This window comes from Odontesthes bonariensis, chromosome 5 (assembly GCF_027942865.1).
Source record: "Odontesthes bonariensis isolate fOdoBon6 chromosome 5, fOdoBon6.hap1, whole genome shotgun sequence".
NCBI lineage: Eukaryota > Metazoa > Chordata > Actinopteri > Atheriniformes > Atherinopsidae > Odontesthes > Odontesthes bonariensis.
This window is the reverse complement of record NC_134510.1, coordinates 20,786,751-20,804,627: the sequence shown is the minus strand read 5'-3', so window position 1 is coordinate 20,804,627 and position 17,877 is coordinate 20,786,751. Positions and strand designations below refer to the sequence as shown.

Genomic DNA, 17,877 nt, shown 5'->3' with positions numbered 1-17,877 from the left:
GTCAGGTGGATCGGAAAAGAGGCGTTTCTTTTTTAATAGAATTTGGCAGAAGGCTATATATTAAACTAAAGGTCTGCGCGCAAGAACTGTTCAAATTTAAGCGCACGCATGTCCCAAAGCAGCCACAGTGACATCAAACGATGCAGCTTCAAGGTCTGTTGCTGGACACAAAATACAAAGACTGACAAGGCTGCCATGACCCTCTACTTCAAACGCTTTTTTTTTTTTTTTGTCGGGGCATTTGCTGCCACCAGCCCCTTGACAATGATCCCGTGAACGAAGCCAGTTTATTCATTATTAGCGCACGACTTATGTATTTTAAAAGCAAGCCCTCGATAAGCCAAAGACGGAGGATCAGTTTTATGGCCATGGGCTAAATGACGCACCCGGCACACAGGAGTACTTCCCCTGCAGCATCCTGCTTATGGTGACAGTCTCTTCAACCATGTGACAGGATGAGTTCAAGTAGAGTTTGGACTGTAAGGTGTTATTTTGCAAAATACACCGAGCCTTTTGAAAAATAAAGTAAAGACACATCTCATGTCAGGTACGAGTTGGTTTTAATATGCAGTAAATAAAAAATAAAAAGTACATTTCTACTGCAAAGACTAAAAACAACAGTGAACACAAAAGCCCAAAGTCACAAGAACGATAAATAAATATTCATCCAAATAATCACATGATTGAGTGAGTGACAGGTGCATTTATATTCGATTTATAAAGCTGTAGCAAATTCTCATGTGGAATGTTATGTACATTAAATAGTTTTAAAAACAGCATTCAGCAAGCAGCCATTAAAAAAACAACACATGTCTGTGTTCTGTGAAGTTGGATATGCAATGTACAGCAGACATAATTCATTTAAAAAAAAAGATAAATACAATTTCATATGTTAAATGTAGCTTGGGCACCATCCACTGGTGACCAAAAAAATTACAAGAAACAATGTAATCTGAAAGTCTACATCATTCTGCGGTATCTATGTTCTTCAGTATGTACAAGGTGTTTAGTAAAAATATTACTCTCAATATACAGATAATGTAACTCCAGCTACAACAGATAAAAACCCTGAATCACATTTTACAAAAGATTAACTGGAATTTGTGCACAGAGAACCATATTCGGTAAGATAACTGGCAAAGATTATCAAAACAGATGAGCACAGAAATTCAATTATTTGGTATGAATCATATTGCTGAGAGTTCCTGAGTTAGTCCACCACACACCCAGTGACTGAAATCATTCTTGACAAGTACAGCATGTAAGAAGCTTAGCAGTGTGGACGCAGCAGATTTGAGAGTTTTCACTCAAGTTCAGCAGCATCTCTGTGCTGAGTGGAAGCCATCAACGAGTCAGCAGAGGAATTATCAAAGTTGTGCAAGGAATAATGTTTAACTTTGCAGTTAGAAAAAAAAAAGTTATCTTTTAGGCACAAGCAAAGCTAAACTCAGAGACTACTCATAACATGGCTCAGTTGAAGGAGCATACAGTGCTCCATCTGCCCTTTACCCCACAGGCTCCGGACGGTCTAACCCTTCACAGCTCCCCACGGCTGCAGCGCGGCCTGGGGAAGGATGAACTGCGGTGTTGGCTGTGGCAAGATGTAGTAGCCAAAGACCGGCTGGGGCGGGGGTGGGGGTGCTGAAGGTGCACACACTGTGGTCAGGAACACTGGAGTACCCTTCTTGTACTGAGGCCACATTGGTGTTGGGTGGTAGATGTACTGGAGGCAAGCAGGGATCTGCAAAGATTGGAGGGAATATTAGAGGACTGTTTTTTTTTACTACAACATGCATGACTGACACTTTATCACATCAGAATGACATGGCAAACCGACAAAAAATACCTTGAGTAAAACAAAAAAAAGACAGAATTTAATACATTTCGGGGATGTATCGATATGCTTATGTAAGCACTAGGTTGTTAATTAAGTAATGGCTTGTATGAGTTTGCCTAAAATGTACTTAACAAAGCAATTTACTGGTCTTACAACACATGGTTGTTTTGCAGAGTAATAAGGTTCAGTATTTTTTTATATGAATTAAATAAAACACATAAAAAATCTTATATATATATATATATAAACATACATTCTTCAATATTATCTGATATAATACAACCATACATTTGTGAGAAATTAGTTTACAAATAACAAATATACAAGAAAATTCAATCTCTTTTTGTTTTGTGTGTGTGTCAAGGAACCATGTGCATCACTTCTATCAACCTCAACGGTTTCTGAGGTTTAACTTGTTATTTTCTAGTTACATCCATTTGCATACAGTTGGAATACACCTGTGACATGGTGTGGCTGATCCAATCTTTGGAAATTCATTGAACCATTTAATCTCAGAAATTCAGACTTGTTTTCAGATAATATCTCTCCCAATTGGCTTTTCAAATTGTAAACTGGGTGTATTCAGGGCAGCTGGAAGTGTGTGTGAGACTGACTCACGCTGCTGTGTTCCTGTTTGTGGTAGTTAAAGAACATGTCGTTCCCAGCTGCAGTGAAGCTTATCATTGGGGTTTTTAGACAAAGATTTAATTCTGTGGCACAGACAAATAGCTGTATCAGGGTTTAGCTAAAAATGACTAGTGTGTAGGATTCTGCGGAAAACTAACAGATTGTCCTTAAAAGACAGAGAAAAAAATCACCTTTCTTCGGGCGTATTTGACTTTATTTAGTCCTTCTCCATGCCACGTCCTCATCCTGGGCACCATTGTTATTGTGTAGGTGTCGCCTTCTGCTGCCTCCTTCTTCCCAGCCTCCTCATATTTTTTTTGTTCTCCCTCCAACTCGCCATCTTTAGCCTCCTCTTCCGTGTCGCTCGACGCAGTGGAACCGCAATCCGAAGAGGTAGCTGAGTGGTAATCTGATGTGTCCAGGTTGACAAAGGACTTGTCCTGGTCTCCCTTCACACCCTCCTCATCTTCCTCTTTTTCACTGAAACCGGCTATTGTGAAGGGCCTGCTGTTCTCCCCTGATCTGTGAGGAGAAAGGTTATTGTTTAAAAACCGCACACAAGTCACATTTAATTGAAGTATTACCCGTGGCCCCTAAGTTTTGAAACAGCCAACAGATTGCATCATGATGACGACCCACTCGTAATTGTTGGGTTAGACTGAGAATGCTTCCTTGTTGTTGGAACATGTCTGTCTGTGTCACACTTCGTCTCAGCAGGCCAGCCGGTGACTCACCTTGCGCACACCTCCATTGGGTCAATCCACAGTGTGATCTCAGGCGGAAGCCCCAGCTGGCTGGGCGTCAGCTCACTTTCCTCACAGGCTTTAACAACCACTTCGTCACAGAGTGCTCCGTTATTTATCCGAATACATCTGTGAGGGTTTGGATACAGTGGTTAGGATATGACTCAATCATCTTGGCGTGAAAACAAACTACCCCCAGTGAAAACAGTGATCAAGTTCATTATTGTTTATTACCTGTAAGCCTGACCTCTGCTGGGACAGTTGGGGTACCAGTGCTCATCATATTTGTCACACAAAAGTTTCTGCAGCTTCTCTGCAAACAGCTGTGCTTTGGCTTCATCGAGCTTGCCCCGGGCCACAGCCAGACGTTTGAGGAAGTTGACTCCAGCCTTCACCTCTCTTTTCATGGTACCTGTGAACAAAAAAAAAAAAAAAAACTTGACATTTCCATCGCATATGTCATGTGTCCAGGTCTGTGTGTTTTTTTGTTTTTTTTAACCTGACTTCCCTTCCAAGAGATGAGGGAGAGCAGGAACTTGGGTAGTAGTGATAAAAACACTTCCCTGAGCAGCTGCCCCTGAGCCCTCTATTTTTATAACCTTCAGGAGAGCTCTGTTGCTAAGCATGTGAGGAAGAGTGTGGGCATTTCACAGATGTATCCATTGCTCAGTGTTAGCAAAATGGTGACAGTCTATACAAAGGCAAACTAGATGCAAACTACCTGCTGCAGTGTCGACGTGTGAATGCAAATCCAGTGTGCTATCTGTGCTGTTTATCTTCTGATAGCGCATCTGTTTAGGTTCAGCGCCTGTGTCACGCTGACCAGGGAGTGTGTTGAGAAGAGGCCAAGGCAGTTCAAACTCTGCATCTGAACCAGCTAATGCTGAGCGTGCTGGCATCCTGCTGTTGTTGTCCCTGACAAAGGAGTCGTGCCTTGAACTCTGAGACGCAGACAGTTGTTTGCTTTTGTGGCTTTAAACCCATCAACACTGCTTTAAGCTGTGTAATGTGTTGTGAGGGGAAAATTATTATTTGCTCTGGTAGATGAAGTCACAGCTTTCCCTTAAGAGTAGTGCAGAGTGACGTAAAAAAAAAAAAAAAAAGTAAGCGGAGCAGCAACTTTTAATCCCGGACAAATGTTTTGCAAATAAATGAGAGCATACACGCATCACTAACCTTGTGTTTAGACAGTCAAACAGCAGCTTCGGTAATAGTCAATTATCAGTCTACAGGGAAAATTGAAGACTTTCTTCATCTCAATGTTCTCAGTTCACTCTGTTTTTAACTTTACCCGTCACCAGAAGGTAAAACAACATGCAACGTGCAGACCTGGAGGATGTTACCTTGACTAAAGGAACAACTCGCACTTGCACAGGTTTTTCTGGTGGGTTCGCGAGTTTCACATTTATTCAGTGACAGTGAAGAATGTTAAAAGAGGCCTTTCACGTGAGTTCCATGTTTTAGCATCTTGAAAGGCCGCATAGTGTACATTGTTGAGATTTTTACAAGCTGACACGTTCTGACAGTGATTTCAGTCGATGCCGCGAAGCAGTTCCAAAAGTTAGCACCAAATATCATTCTGATACCTTCTATACCTCTCAGTTTTTAATCATTCAGTGCTCGTGTTATTACACATAAAGTATGTCAATTATATTCATTTCAATTCTCGGCATTGTCAAGTAACTTAAAACTACTTTAGGCATTATTTCGTACACAGTTGTAACACCGAACCTGCACTATCTGTCCTTGTGGCTTGAAATCGAGTCGGTTTGAGCTGTGCAGATTGCACTTATATGAGTTTGGCTTCAAATTGTTAGAAAGACAAGGCTTGCCAAAAGCCAGAAGCAGGGACTTTTTTTAATGACTTCTACTCATGTTTAAAATCTTTCTAAAGATAGATAAATAGCCGGGTTGAGCTTTGGGAGATGTTTTCCCAGAAGAATGGAGCGGAATCTATCATTTCTGCCTATTATTCTGAGCCAATTTTTTGCTCCTGCGGTCAGGTGTTTCACTGACAGCTTCACACTTATCATGATTCAGTATTACATAATCAGCTCGTTTTTAATCACACAAATAAATTATTTGTGGACACGAAAGGAACCAAGAGATTTTCACATCACTCGTGGTGCAACATTAAGAGTCTTAATTCTTTGAACTAATCAACAACACATTGAAAAAAACATGAAAGGGTGGGTGGATGGGTGTGGGGGTGGGGGTATGTTTGTTGTGTGTCTGTTTACTCAGCAGTGACCTGCTCCCATTATCGCAGACTCTGTTGATACAGTTAAGAGAAAGAACTTACAGACTGCAGTCTGTAACATGTTGACCGACAGGATTCTTTGTGACATTTACCTCTCTATTGGTGTACTCTGCTTTGCGTACATTACCCAAAACTATTTATCTACATCTTTGAAAACGTGAATGGCAGCAGATACAGGTGGAGCTGTCTGACCCCGTTGTTGTTTGGTGTCATCACTATTCACCACGGGCCTGTTCCACGCAGACACAACAGTCGACACAACAAAGCAGACTCCACGCAACGTGACGCAAGAAGGGCGCACACGTGTGCTCGTGTGTGGCAGTTTGAGGATGTCAGTTACACTCAGAAATAATATCACACGGCCGTTTTTATTGTGTCCTCGGTCTGTTCTCTGTTTGATGGAGCTGTAACAGAGGAAACACTGGGCTACCCGCTGGAAACAACGCGTTTGGGGGTTTTCTGACATTGCGGAAACCCCCAGTGGAAACTCAGAAAGTTAGCAGAAACCAGCCCACGGATATCATTTCGATATAGCTAGACAAATCCACCGTGTGGAGCTTTGAAAGGCGTATTCATTTTAAAAAGAAAAAAATAACCCCTATATTTTTTTTTTTATTGAATTCGTGCCAAAAGGTTTTTCAAAGTTTTACCTTATGGTCACATGTGTAATAAATCTATAACAATCAGAAATACACAGTAATGTCAACAGAGCGAGGCGTAGGCTAAAACCGACTTTTAGGACAACTGAAAATAAACTCGTTACCATTTAGGCAAACGAAAAAAACAAAACCCCGCTTACATTTCTGAACCAACAATAATAAAAAATGACAATAATAATTCAAAATAAATCATAAAAAGTGATACTCACATTCAATTGTAAATTGCCCTGTCTGAGAATAGGCTACTTCGCAGTCGGTGGGTTTCTCGCTTCTTATCGTTGCCGCTTGCGCGTGTGCGCTGATGAGTTGTTGGAGTTATTATGGTCAGCACATGTTGCTTCCTTGTTCTCTGTTCTTCTCGTTGCTGCTGTAACAGGGACGTAAGATTACCGTCAGTGTGACTCACTTCCTTTACTCAGCTCCATGAGCAAGCTCTGACTGGTTCCCTCACAGAGCGACACCCCGCCCGGCCCAAATATGGGCCGGTAATGCAAACAGCTGAGCGGGGCATATTTCACTCTATTACAGGACCCAAATCTCACTTTGAACAACAATATCGAGTTTAGTCTCCTGTCATGACATATGGAGTAACACCGGTGTCGACGCCATCCTGTTACTTTCCAAATTGTGTAGACTTTGGTCATGGCAGATAAAAGTCATAGGTGATGGAATATTCATTTTGTTCCTGTGGCAATTAGGGAAACTTTTGCTTTTACATCAACAGAAAGCGCTCAAAGACTTAAAAGCAAATCTAATCAGGATGCATCCATACATTCATCTATCAATTTCCTTCAACCCCGGGTGGGTTGCCTGTCCATATGACTATATAATGTATGCATCCCAGCTATAGATATAAAACATTTAAAAGAGATGTACATGACCACACTAAATAAGAAATGCAAAATGACCAAAGTTAGGCTCACAGTGTGACACAAAAGAACCACGGGGAAATCAAAGGGGTTACACAAAATTATCAAAACGGGGGTCACCATGATCCATCCATCCATTTTCTATACCCGCTGAATCCGTCGGGTCGCGGGGGGGCTGAAGCCTATCCCAGCTGTCAATGGGCGAGAGGCAGGGTACACCCTGGACAGGTCGCCAGTGGTTACCATTAAGAGATGCTTAAATACACAGATGAAAAACAAAGTGACCAAATTCAGTTATTCTAAACACCTTCCTGACAGATGGCACCACAAACTGGACTTGGGATGAACCTTGTGAGTGATTAACTGTAGTGAGTGATTAGAGATTAAAGAAGCTCAGAGCAGCATCCATCCATGATGTTTGCTCTGACTCCAACATGTGCAAAAAAGACACAGCCCATCCCAACCACAACCAGCTCACCCTTCTGCTGCGTGGCAAGAGAGACAGAAGTACCCCCGGCTCTACCACCAGATTTAAGAACAAGTTATTTTTGATTTGATTCTATGTTTTTGAAGATAGAATAAAGAAATTGCTCCGTAAAGTCACATCAGAATAGCTGTCAGATAGATGAAGCGGAATCAAAAGTGCTTTAGTTTCCTCAGAAATGTAGCAGGGAGGAAGGGAACACTCACTTAATTTGACTCTAAAACATACAGAGAAAGAAGTGTCACATAGACAGAAAATACTTATAAGGGGACACATAATGAAAACACACATATTTGGGTGTCTGAGGTCAATACCAACTGAAAAACTCAGAAAAAAAAATTCAACCCTGGTATTTCCCAACCCTGGTGTTGGTATGAAAATATTTCAATAACTGAAAAAATGTATGTCGCTTGCCAAGTTCACCTCACCTGCTCTGTTTGGCCTCATTTCTGAGCCCTGCTATCATTTTCTTGCTAGCATTCAACTGGCAAAGATAACATTCTGTCTTGTCAGCTGTGCTGAGCAGCATACCTCTTGCATCAACCCCAACCTGATAGAATATAGGAGACTGGTGGATAAACTTAATCTTCAAAGGTAATGTTCTGGCAAGATGATTGTGTGTGCCACTCTCCGTGTGTTAACATTGCATGTATAGTATATTGGTATGGTTTTAGTAAAGATGTAGGTCTCCAAGTATGATAATTTGATCATGATTTGATATGATTTAATATATAGAAAATGTTGAAACAAAGTACTAAATGATGTATTGCTAAGCATTATTCTGTATACACCTGTTTGGTCGATTACTGTCAATGAGAAAGCATTTGTGTTGGTACTAGTAACACCTGAAAGTGCACAACAGTTTCCTTTGTGGGATCAATTAAGGTAATGATTATGTAAGGGAGAGAACTTGGGGGTTCTAGTCGTATAGTCTTTATAGTCGTATATAGACGACTATAAATCAGGATTTATAGTCGGAAAGCCCACGGAGAGCCACGGAGAGCCCTCTCCGTCATCGGAAGCCTTCCCGGAGACGCTCGCCGTTGCTTGCGTGCGTCGGCCAAAATTCCTATCTATCCGTCGAGGGGACGGAGACTCGCGAAGACCGCAAGGGTTGTGATTGGTCGGCTAACAACATAATTTCCGGAATCACTTTTCCGGTTTAGCTCCTTCCTCTCACAACAACAACACCGCCATTTTTGAAAGAGCTTACTGTGTGTCGGTCAACATTTGGTCAAAATTATTTGCATTTCAATATCCATAAGCTCCAACTCCAGCAACAGTCTTTCTCTCTCGCTCGCCATCGTTCACTGTGAGGAGTGGAACGGAGCCAGAAGGTAAACAATCAATCAACGACTTTCACGATAGACGTTGCGAGATTAGGTCATCTAACGTAGCGACGCCTACTGATCGGGAGGTGAATTGCCTTGCGTATCCGACATCCCGACGGAGAACTTCGAAAGGTTTTAGCCTCTACGTGACCACTGAGTCGGATTGACGGATAGCGACGGTATAGCATACCGAGGCCTTAAATCAGGCTTTAGTGTGACTGGTTAAAGAGTTTCATTCATCAATTTGCACCCCAAGGGGCCCAAATTTTGTTAACAGGTAACATTCTTAAATACGCCATATGATATATGCGTAAGTCATTTGTAGTCGATTGATCACCAGGGTCAAGGCCTCAGTATGCCTCTCTGTCGCTATCCCTCCAGCCATCTCCGTAGTTCGTCCTTTCGAAGTTCTCCGTCGGGCTGTCGGATACGCAAGGCAATTCACCTCCCGATCAGTAGGCGTCGCACCGTTAAATGACCCAATCTCGCGACGTCTATATAGTGAAAGTCGTTTATTGATTGTTTACCTTCCGGCTCCCTTCCACTCCTCACAGTGAACGATGGCGAGCGAGAGAGAAAGACTGTTGTTGGAGTTGGAGCTTATTGATTTTGAAATGCAAATAATTTTGACCAAATGTTGACCGGCACAAAGTAAACTCTTTGTGTTGTTGCTCTGAGAGGAAGGCGCAAAACCGGAAAAGTGATTCCGGAAATGATGTTGTAAAATTAGCCGACCAATCACAACCCTTGCGGTCTCCGTTGCCTCGACGGATAGATAGAAATTTTGGCCGACGCACGCAAGCTACGGAGATCATAGGCGACCATAAATCAGCCTTCACGGTGGGCACTCTGCTAATGTGCAGACATGTCTCATATGTTTAAATAAGACCTCAGGAAACTGTGCCAACCTGTTCAAAAAAGGGGCACAAAATGTCCATGTTAAAGGTGCTATTTATATAAAATATTAAACCATGATTATCAACAGAAAAGGAAAAAGCCATTCATAAGAGGTTACATAATGAATGTCTTTGCAGTCTGCAGATTATATGTAAAATTGCAAAATGTTATGGTGCAGATCGGACTCCATCGTGTGATACCACTTTGTACCACTAGATGGAGGATGAGTCATCGCAGTGTCTAGTCTGCCCTAGAGTTAAGAAGAAGAAGAAGAGGAAGCAGTAACTGGTAAAACTGTACTTGTGTAAAGGTAGCTGTTGTTTTTGTGACTGGCTCCCACATTATCAGCAGTAAGAATAAAAATACATGCGCTCATGTTCTTGTGAGTCAGCGAACTTCATTGATGAATTATCAGTTAGATTGAAAGGAGCCATTAGTAATCAATATGTAACAGAGAGTAAAACAAAATAAATAAATAAGACATGTGAATGAATTAATTAATCTTGAAAAGAAGCTAAAACATCTGGTGAGACTCTGCCCCCTTGCTGTGATAATTTTTTTAAAGAATACTACTGTTTTTTTCATTGATTACATGTTTGATCCTTCGATCAGTCGACACTGAATACCCAGCTGGTGAAACAATTCTCCAAATGTCCTCGTTGTGGTTTCAGGTCGATGAAAGTCTTTTGTTCTGCATGATTATGACAGCATTTTTTTTCCTCCTTTAGATTGATCTAGGCTTATTTTCAAAGTGCTGTCAACTTCGCACTGTAATTCTATCACATACTGCACACACAGTGAACTTTTGACCTCAGAGCCCCAGCCATAACAATGTGAGGTAGTATGTTTCAGATCAATAAAGCACCCGTAAATACCAGCAGTCCACAGCACCACAGCCTGAGAGACTGCAGCTCTCACAGAGTATCATCATATCATATTAACAAGACGGTCTGGTGGAGTGTTTGTTCTCTTCATATTTCCTCATCTGTGTCATTTCTTTAGGCAGAGTTGATGTACCTGTGATGAGAGTTCATTTGCACATCTTAATACGTGTATGTTACATTCCAACTGAAGTTGATTAAGCATAAAATCATTTATCACAGAAATGGATGCACCACTTTCTCTCTTGATCATCAGTGGTCGAAGAAGTATTCAGATGCACTTCTAAGTACGAACATGACACTGGAAAAAATGCTAGATTACTAAAAAAATTCCAGCAGTCAAAGAGTTCATGAATTAAGTGGATAAGTATCATTATGAGTTTCTTCTCAAAGTATAAAAAGTAAATAAAGAAAAAAATACTCACTACAGAAAACATACTCCCTGTGATTTTTTCAAATTGTTATTTATATTTTTACAGTTGTATATTCCATAGTTTTTTTTATCAATGCATTCATTTCTAAAAAAATACTGTTACCATTAATGGAAGCTGGAACTAACTGTCACATATCAGTCCATAACTGATAATCATTTTTCATGATTGATAGGTGTCATAAAATCTTCTGCTTTCAAGTTAATGTTGGCTGTGTGTTGCCTTTGCATCGGCCTGATTATTTTTTGTGACCACTGGAGGGCAGGCTGGTGTTTTCTATCAAATGAGTCATGCCATGCACACTTATTTTTCTAAAACGCAAAGCCACAAAAGCTGACATGGTTTGTTTGATATAATTAAGAAAAGTTGACTGTCACAGGCTGATTATCATCTCTCTGTGTTGTTTCATGCATGCAGACAGTATATGAGCCCAAATCTCCATCGTTCTCACTCATTGTACGTCTGTATGCCTTCTTTCCCTTCCTTCTCAGGCTAATACGCCCATTATTCTCTGGTTGTATTTGTGTCAGTGGTTGAGCACAGTGTGTTAGACCTGTGCAGGGTTTTCTTCTTCACTCCTGACTCCACTGGATCACTGCCCCAGTTGCCAACTCAAGAGTAAATTATCGCTGAGAGTGTGCATGAGAGTGAGAGCGAATATAGAGAAAAGCAAGAAAGGGAGAAGAGTGGCGGTAAGTGTTGAGGAGTGGGTGTCTGTTGTATTGATTAACGTTGTTTTGACAACTAATGGAAATTAAATTTCCATCATTGTATTTTTTTTCCTCCTGTGTTCTTTACCACTCTTTGTTCTTGTTGACCTCCTTCCTACTCGATATTCCTGAGCCGAACCTGTGTAGGCAATCCGGTTATTAACTGTTAGACTGATTACATTACAGTGTCTTTAAATAAACAATTACTTTTCCAGAGTCACAAATTGTTTCTTCTCTTTCTTTCTAATCCTAATGCAACCTTACAGACCTCACTTGTGTCTGCGTAACTTTCTCCATCTGAAAACTATTGATTTTCCCTCTCCGTGTGTCATTTGTGCTCCTCAGACACTGACCAATATTGTGCTGTGATAATGGGAAACCAGACTGGGACACACATGCACACTTTCCGTTCACATATTTCTCACACGTGTCATGATTTTGCAGATAAGTATTGTAAATGAAACCCCTTGCCCTCGAAATGTGATAGTCCTTTTTCAGGAACAGCTTCTCGCTGAACGCGTCTGGCGGTATCAATGAGGCCCACACGCATACACCACATGCAGCCCCGCTTCGCCTTTAAAAACGTATTGATTTTTCTCTCTTTCGCAGGGAGCTTAATGCGATCGATTGTAGGGGCCCTTTCAAGATCAGCACCAGTATAAGCATCTCTTCCCCTAACACACATGCTATCTCTTTCCCCCCAGGTAATGATTGTCCTTGAGCTGGGGGAATGGTTTGTCTGCATTTAGAGGGAAAAGTGTTTCTCTTGGCATCCAGTGCGTCTCCCTCCTCTCTGTTCCGCATCATTGTGGTTAAGTATGGAACCTATATTTACCTCTTTAACAAAACATGTGGCAAATGCATCACACACCTCCTTTGACCTTTATCAGCTCCCATCCACCACCACCATCTCCCTTCTCCACCTGTCAGTGGGTCGATACCTCTTTGTGTTTGCAATGCATTACACCAGAGTGGTCTTTCTAGATTAAAAATGTTGGTATTTCTCAGTTTAGTAGCTTGTAAGCTAAACAAATGAACAGGGTAAATAAAAATAATAAAAAAAAGTTTTCTACAACATTTACACGAGATGTTAAAACTTATTGAATTTAGTTTTATGCACAGGTCCAAGGAAATTATGAAAATCCAATTTTTTTTCCATTTCTATGCCAAGTATCACTCTCCAACATTCTGGCTGCAAAAAGACTAAGATGGTGATGTCCTAATGTAAAAGTCAAGGTTTCAAAATGGCAGATAAAAGGGTATATATAATGAAAAGAGAAGCACATTTTCTGTGCGTCAAAGAATATTTTTGGGTATCTGAAATCACTACCAACTCAAATCCCTTGGAAAAACGAACAAAAAATGTTGCCTAGGAAAAGTATGATTTTATAAGCCTTTCAGTCTTACGGGGAACTTCTACATCGACTCCTAGCACCTGGGAGAAATATCCAGCCTCCTCATCTGTATCACCATCCAAGTTCAAGTAGCATTCGCTGTACCTCGAAAGTGGGAGGCTGAAACTTTTGCTTTACTATTAACAAATTGTCATTAGCAGCTCACTTGATTCGATATCCCAACTAGAAATCCAGTTTTATATTGGCATACCTGGATTTTTTGTCAGTGATTGAGCTCAGCTTGCTGTCTGTTCTAGTGTTAGCTTTCAGGCTAGTTATTGTTTGCTATTTCATACAGTCATAGGGTGCTTCAAAGGTTATTGAGTTTAATTTTGTGTCCAAATGTTTACATGGTAGCTGTAAGATGTAAGACAGATCAGTTTTAAGACACACCCCGCAGAAGAGAGGGTAAGAAGTGCATAAAACCAGTTGCTTTGAAAAGAACTGTACATTATTAGCTCAAAAGAAAAGAGTTGTTGTGTACCTCTGTGGTATTTTGACCAATGCATATCAATGACATTTTATCAAAACTTCAGGAAATTGTGCCAACTTGTTAAAAAAAGGATATGATATTTCTCTTCTGTAGCTTCAAAGAATGGTGCCACTTGTTTTTTTTAGTGCGCTGATATGCTACTTTGCAGCTAAAATATCTAGTATTCAATCGAATGTAGTCATAATGCAGAAAGTGTAAGAAAAAATAAAATGTAGCAGTTTAAAAAAAGGCTAAAAAAAAATTTAAATCATCATTTGCCATTTGTAAGGAGGTGATGGGCGGTCGTACTAATCTGTGGACTGTCTTGCAAAAAAACTAAAGTTTGAGTGCAAATTTTAGAATTTGAACAAATACATGGCTGGGTTGCCAATTGGCAAGATGGAAATTGCCATTTCACAGTTTTACAACCTTTATTGTGACTCTTCAGCATATTCTGACATGACACTCTCTGGAGGGAGACTGGGCTATCCAATACATATAACCCCGTCCAGCTTCAAGAATTAAACAAGTTGAAATCATAGTGGGGTTGATTAAATGTGGGTTTACATTCCTCCAGAAGGCTCTAACAGGTAAGAAATTTTCATTAATTTGCAGTCACTGACTGATGAAAGTCCAATCTTTCTCCCTTTTTGCTTAGTTATTTGTTTTATACCAGTTCTTGAGCTTTTTAGTTGTACAAATTATGTTCACCGACTGGTTGCTGTGACTGTATGCTGCCTGATCCAATAGTGCTCAGTGTTGTTTTGTTTTTAAATTAATATCTGCAAACAGCTGCCTGCTGATGAAAGCAGTGGGAGTGAAACGGCAACACTGCTGGGCACTAAATCAACACAGAGAGCTGTGAAATACAATAAAGCTTCCCGCATCTGAGGGAAAGTGTGGACTTGGATTATCTTTGGTGTTTATGAATAACACCTTTTACATAACAGTGGTCTTTTGATGTTTCAATTTGAAAAGCAATCCCTTAGCTTCTAATGTAAACTGAAACACATGCAACTGCTTGTTAAGAAATTATGTCACTTAACTTTTTATTTTTCAGGAAACCTAACAAGATATTGTTCATTTTGATATCAAGCCTCCACACAGCTCTGACATACGTATATGCAATATTGTGTAAATGAAATGCTTAAGAAAAAAATCACTGAACTATGGAGGGAGGAACAAACGACCCCAGCCATTTCTCTTTGCAGACTCCTCGGCTTAAAGTGCTGTGCGAGTCATGTTGACATTTTTGCTCCACTTATGTTTTCTCTGTAGATAAGAGAGCTTTACATCAACCCTCATATCTTGCCGATCTAAGCTTTAGCATGAGTTAAATCTGCAAGAAAGTCTTTTCCCACCAGATTTGACTGGGTTGGTGACTTTTAAATTGCAGACATTTCAGATCCTTTCCTTTGTTCATATGTCTGCAGTCTAAACACAGCATCCATCACAGCTATAACCATCTTCAAAGTGCCTTATGGGGAAACATGGCAATACATGAGAAGCACCATTTAAGTTAAGAATAAATCAGTAATTTTTCAACAAATGTCAAGTGATTTCCCGCTTGTATCAACCAAATTTCAAATTCCATCTCCTGCTTTTTGACGTGTAATTTCGCATGCCCTTGATCCCTCAGATTTTCTGCTCGCTGCTGATGTTTTGAAACTCCAACGTGAATTTGAAACTCCATTGTGAGCTGGTAAGAACAGGGATTTTCTGGCACTAACTTAGGTACATCATACTGTTTATTTCAATAACATTAGTTTCCCTGGTCTGTCTGTGACTTTCTAGCTTGATGTTCAGTCTGGGGAAAAACTCAATTCTCATGAAAGAAAAGCTCTGTGTAAAGTAAATGTCAGCTCGTTACTCATTTGTCATTTAAAACACTTCCGAATCTAAAGATTCATACATAATTTCACTTATGTTCAAGGGTTATTAGAAAATTCTCAAACTTTTGGATTTAACAAAGATTGGTGTGCTTAAAATGAGTTAGAAGGTTCACAAACTTCTCTAGTGTTGCAGTAAGGCATTTAACTTTGTGAAGGTTGCTCTCATGTTGTCGTTTTGGGTGTTTTCTTAAGTTCTATAATGTCCTGCAAGCACAAGAAACTTTAATGTGAGATGTATTTTGAAAATGTGCTCTGCTGAACAAACTCAGATGTTGCATACGTACACATTCAGGGACTGCTTGCACAATGTAGAACAATTAAGTCTCTGCTTTGAGAGCCATTGCCCCCGGTAGCCTACAATCGAATCCCAACTCCCCCAATTCCTCCCACTGTCTCAACAATTAAATCAGTCGAGGTGAGTGGACTGCCCACTCCTTTTCTCTCATTGAAAAATGGCCAAACTGAGAAAAAGCACAGGTCCATTTTACAGCACAAATAAATTGTTTCATTATGAAACATTTCACCTTAATGTCAGCAGTTTCCATGGAGATTTTGTGCAGATATGTGAGACTGTGCTCAATGGTGTGACCTTAACCTTGCACTTTCTCGACTGCGTGCTTTCATGATGCCACAAGCACACAGCTGTACTTCATCCTGTAAATCAATATTTCCACAGCAGTCTACTATTTTGCGGTTTCTTCACACACATCAGCCATTCCTTTAAAATCAGCACAACTCCTAAAAATAGTCAGACAGGCTTCTGGTCTAGTTAAAACATATTTGGGTTTTTCACATATATGTCTAATGTATTTCTTGAGCGGATCCTCCAGATTCTTGAGGCACCATTTACAAACCTTTCCCCTCCCCCATCTGCATTTCTCTTTCTGCCCCTTTTTGCCCCTCTGTCCTGCTGTCTCTCCTGCAAGCTGCCTTTCTTTCCTGTGTGCTGGGGGGCCAGCAGAGGGGAAGTACACTGAGAGAGAAAAGCACACTCTGAGTTCAAGTGCACAGGCTTAAAGACACAGCTGGATTTACACAAAGGGGCTGTATGACGAGGAGAAAACAGTCGTGGAAGGGCAGAATAATAACCAATTGACAAGGTAGTTGTGTACACGGAGGCAGCATGGGGATCATTTCACAAAGAGTGAGAAATTTTGAGAAAAAAAAATGCAAACAGGAAAACGGAGGGAAATATCTCCTCCCCTTTTCCTCTTTCCACGTATACTCCCTCCCACCTTCCTTTCTTTCACTCCGTCCCTCCCTCTCTCCTCTTCTTCATTGCTATCCTACAGGCATACACACTCACATGCACGATGACTGATGCCCTCTCCCTCCTCTTGTGCGTTCCGTTTTCTCAGCACCCTCTCTGCACCACTGAGACTTTTGATTGTTTTTGCTCTGGGTGTAGCATACGGTGGAACTGGTTCTTCTCAGCTCTAGCACATGTTGTCCCTGCCACAAACCGAGCAGCACCGGATCAGCCCCCACTTTACTGCCTGTGACTTTATCCACTGCCTTTCCCTCCTGCACTCCATTCACGGTACCGACGTCCTTTGTCCATACGGCATGTTTCCCTTCAAAGTCCTGCCTGCGGAGGGATGAAGAAAGAGAAACGGTGTTTTGAGGAAGAGGAGATGAGGCAGCTGTGGATGAAATGTCACAAGGCTGGAGTGAAAGAGAGGCTGCGACTCAAGAGGGAAAGCAGAAAGTCAGGACGGAGGATGAGGGGACGGACAGGAAGAATCAAGTTGAAATCAGGAAAGAAACATGGGAAAAGGTAAAACAAAGAGAAAAAGAGCTATGATAATAGTGCATTTTGTTATTCCTCTGTTGAAGTCTTATCTTAAAAGAAAAGTAATCATCTCCCCGTGTCATTTCTGTGCTTTTTAGATTTAGCTGTGTGTGGTTTCTGTTGGTTTGTAAAGTAATTTCCCTTCCTCCCACTCCCACCAAAACGTTTTCCCTGTCTCCAAGCTTCTCCTATGATCCAGCCATGTGTTTTATTTCCTGTTTGGCACAGTATGTATATTTGCGTAAAGAGCTTTTCCCTGAAAACAAGTTCTGTTCAAGCTAAAGGCTGGTGTTGGGGCCCAGCTGGAAGAATGAAGGGGAAGGAAGAATGAGGTTGGGACATTCACTTTTGGGCCATTGTTGTGTCAGTCACTATAAATTCTAACATTTACCGTGTTATCCCTGCACTCTGTGAACGTGAGTGTTTTTTGACCTGGTGTTAGTTCTTCGTTTCAGCCGATAAGAAACGAAAAGATGGCACAAAGTATTGAATTATTCGGCCGTCATCCTCCCTACTCTGGAATCGACACGTCCCACCCTCTACTTCCCCTCACTGTTTGTTTGTGGTCTCAGTATGCATCCCTGTTATGCTGCGACAA

At 41.0% G+C, this 17,877-nt stretch overlaps 1 protein-coding gene across 1 annotated transcript; it reads right to left on the bottom strand.

Moving 5' to 3' along the window:
* Positions 1-543: 543 nt before the first annotated feature.
* LOC142379896 (protein BTG4) lies at positions 544-6,506 on the bottom strand. Its single transcript, XM_075465273.1, has 5 exons — positions 6,336-6,506; positions 3,442-3,619; positions 3,199-3,336; positions 2,656-2,986; positions 544-1,741 (listed from the first exon to the last, which is right to left on the bottom strand). Exons 2-5 carry the CDS (start codon positions 3,612-3,614, stop codon positions 1,529-1,531), a joined length of 855 nt encoding a protein of 284 aa, XP_075321388.1. The 5' UTR covers positions 3,615-3,619; positions 6,336-6,506; the 3' UTR covers positions 544-1,528.
* Between the last annotated feature and the right edge of the window lie 11,371 nt (positions 6,507-17,877).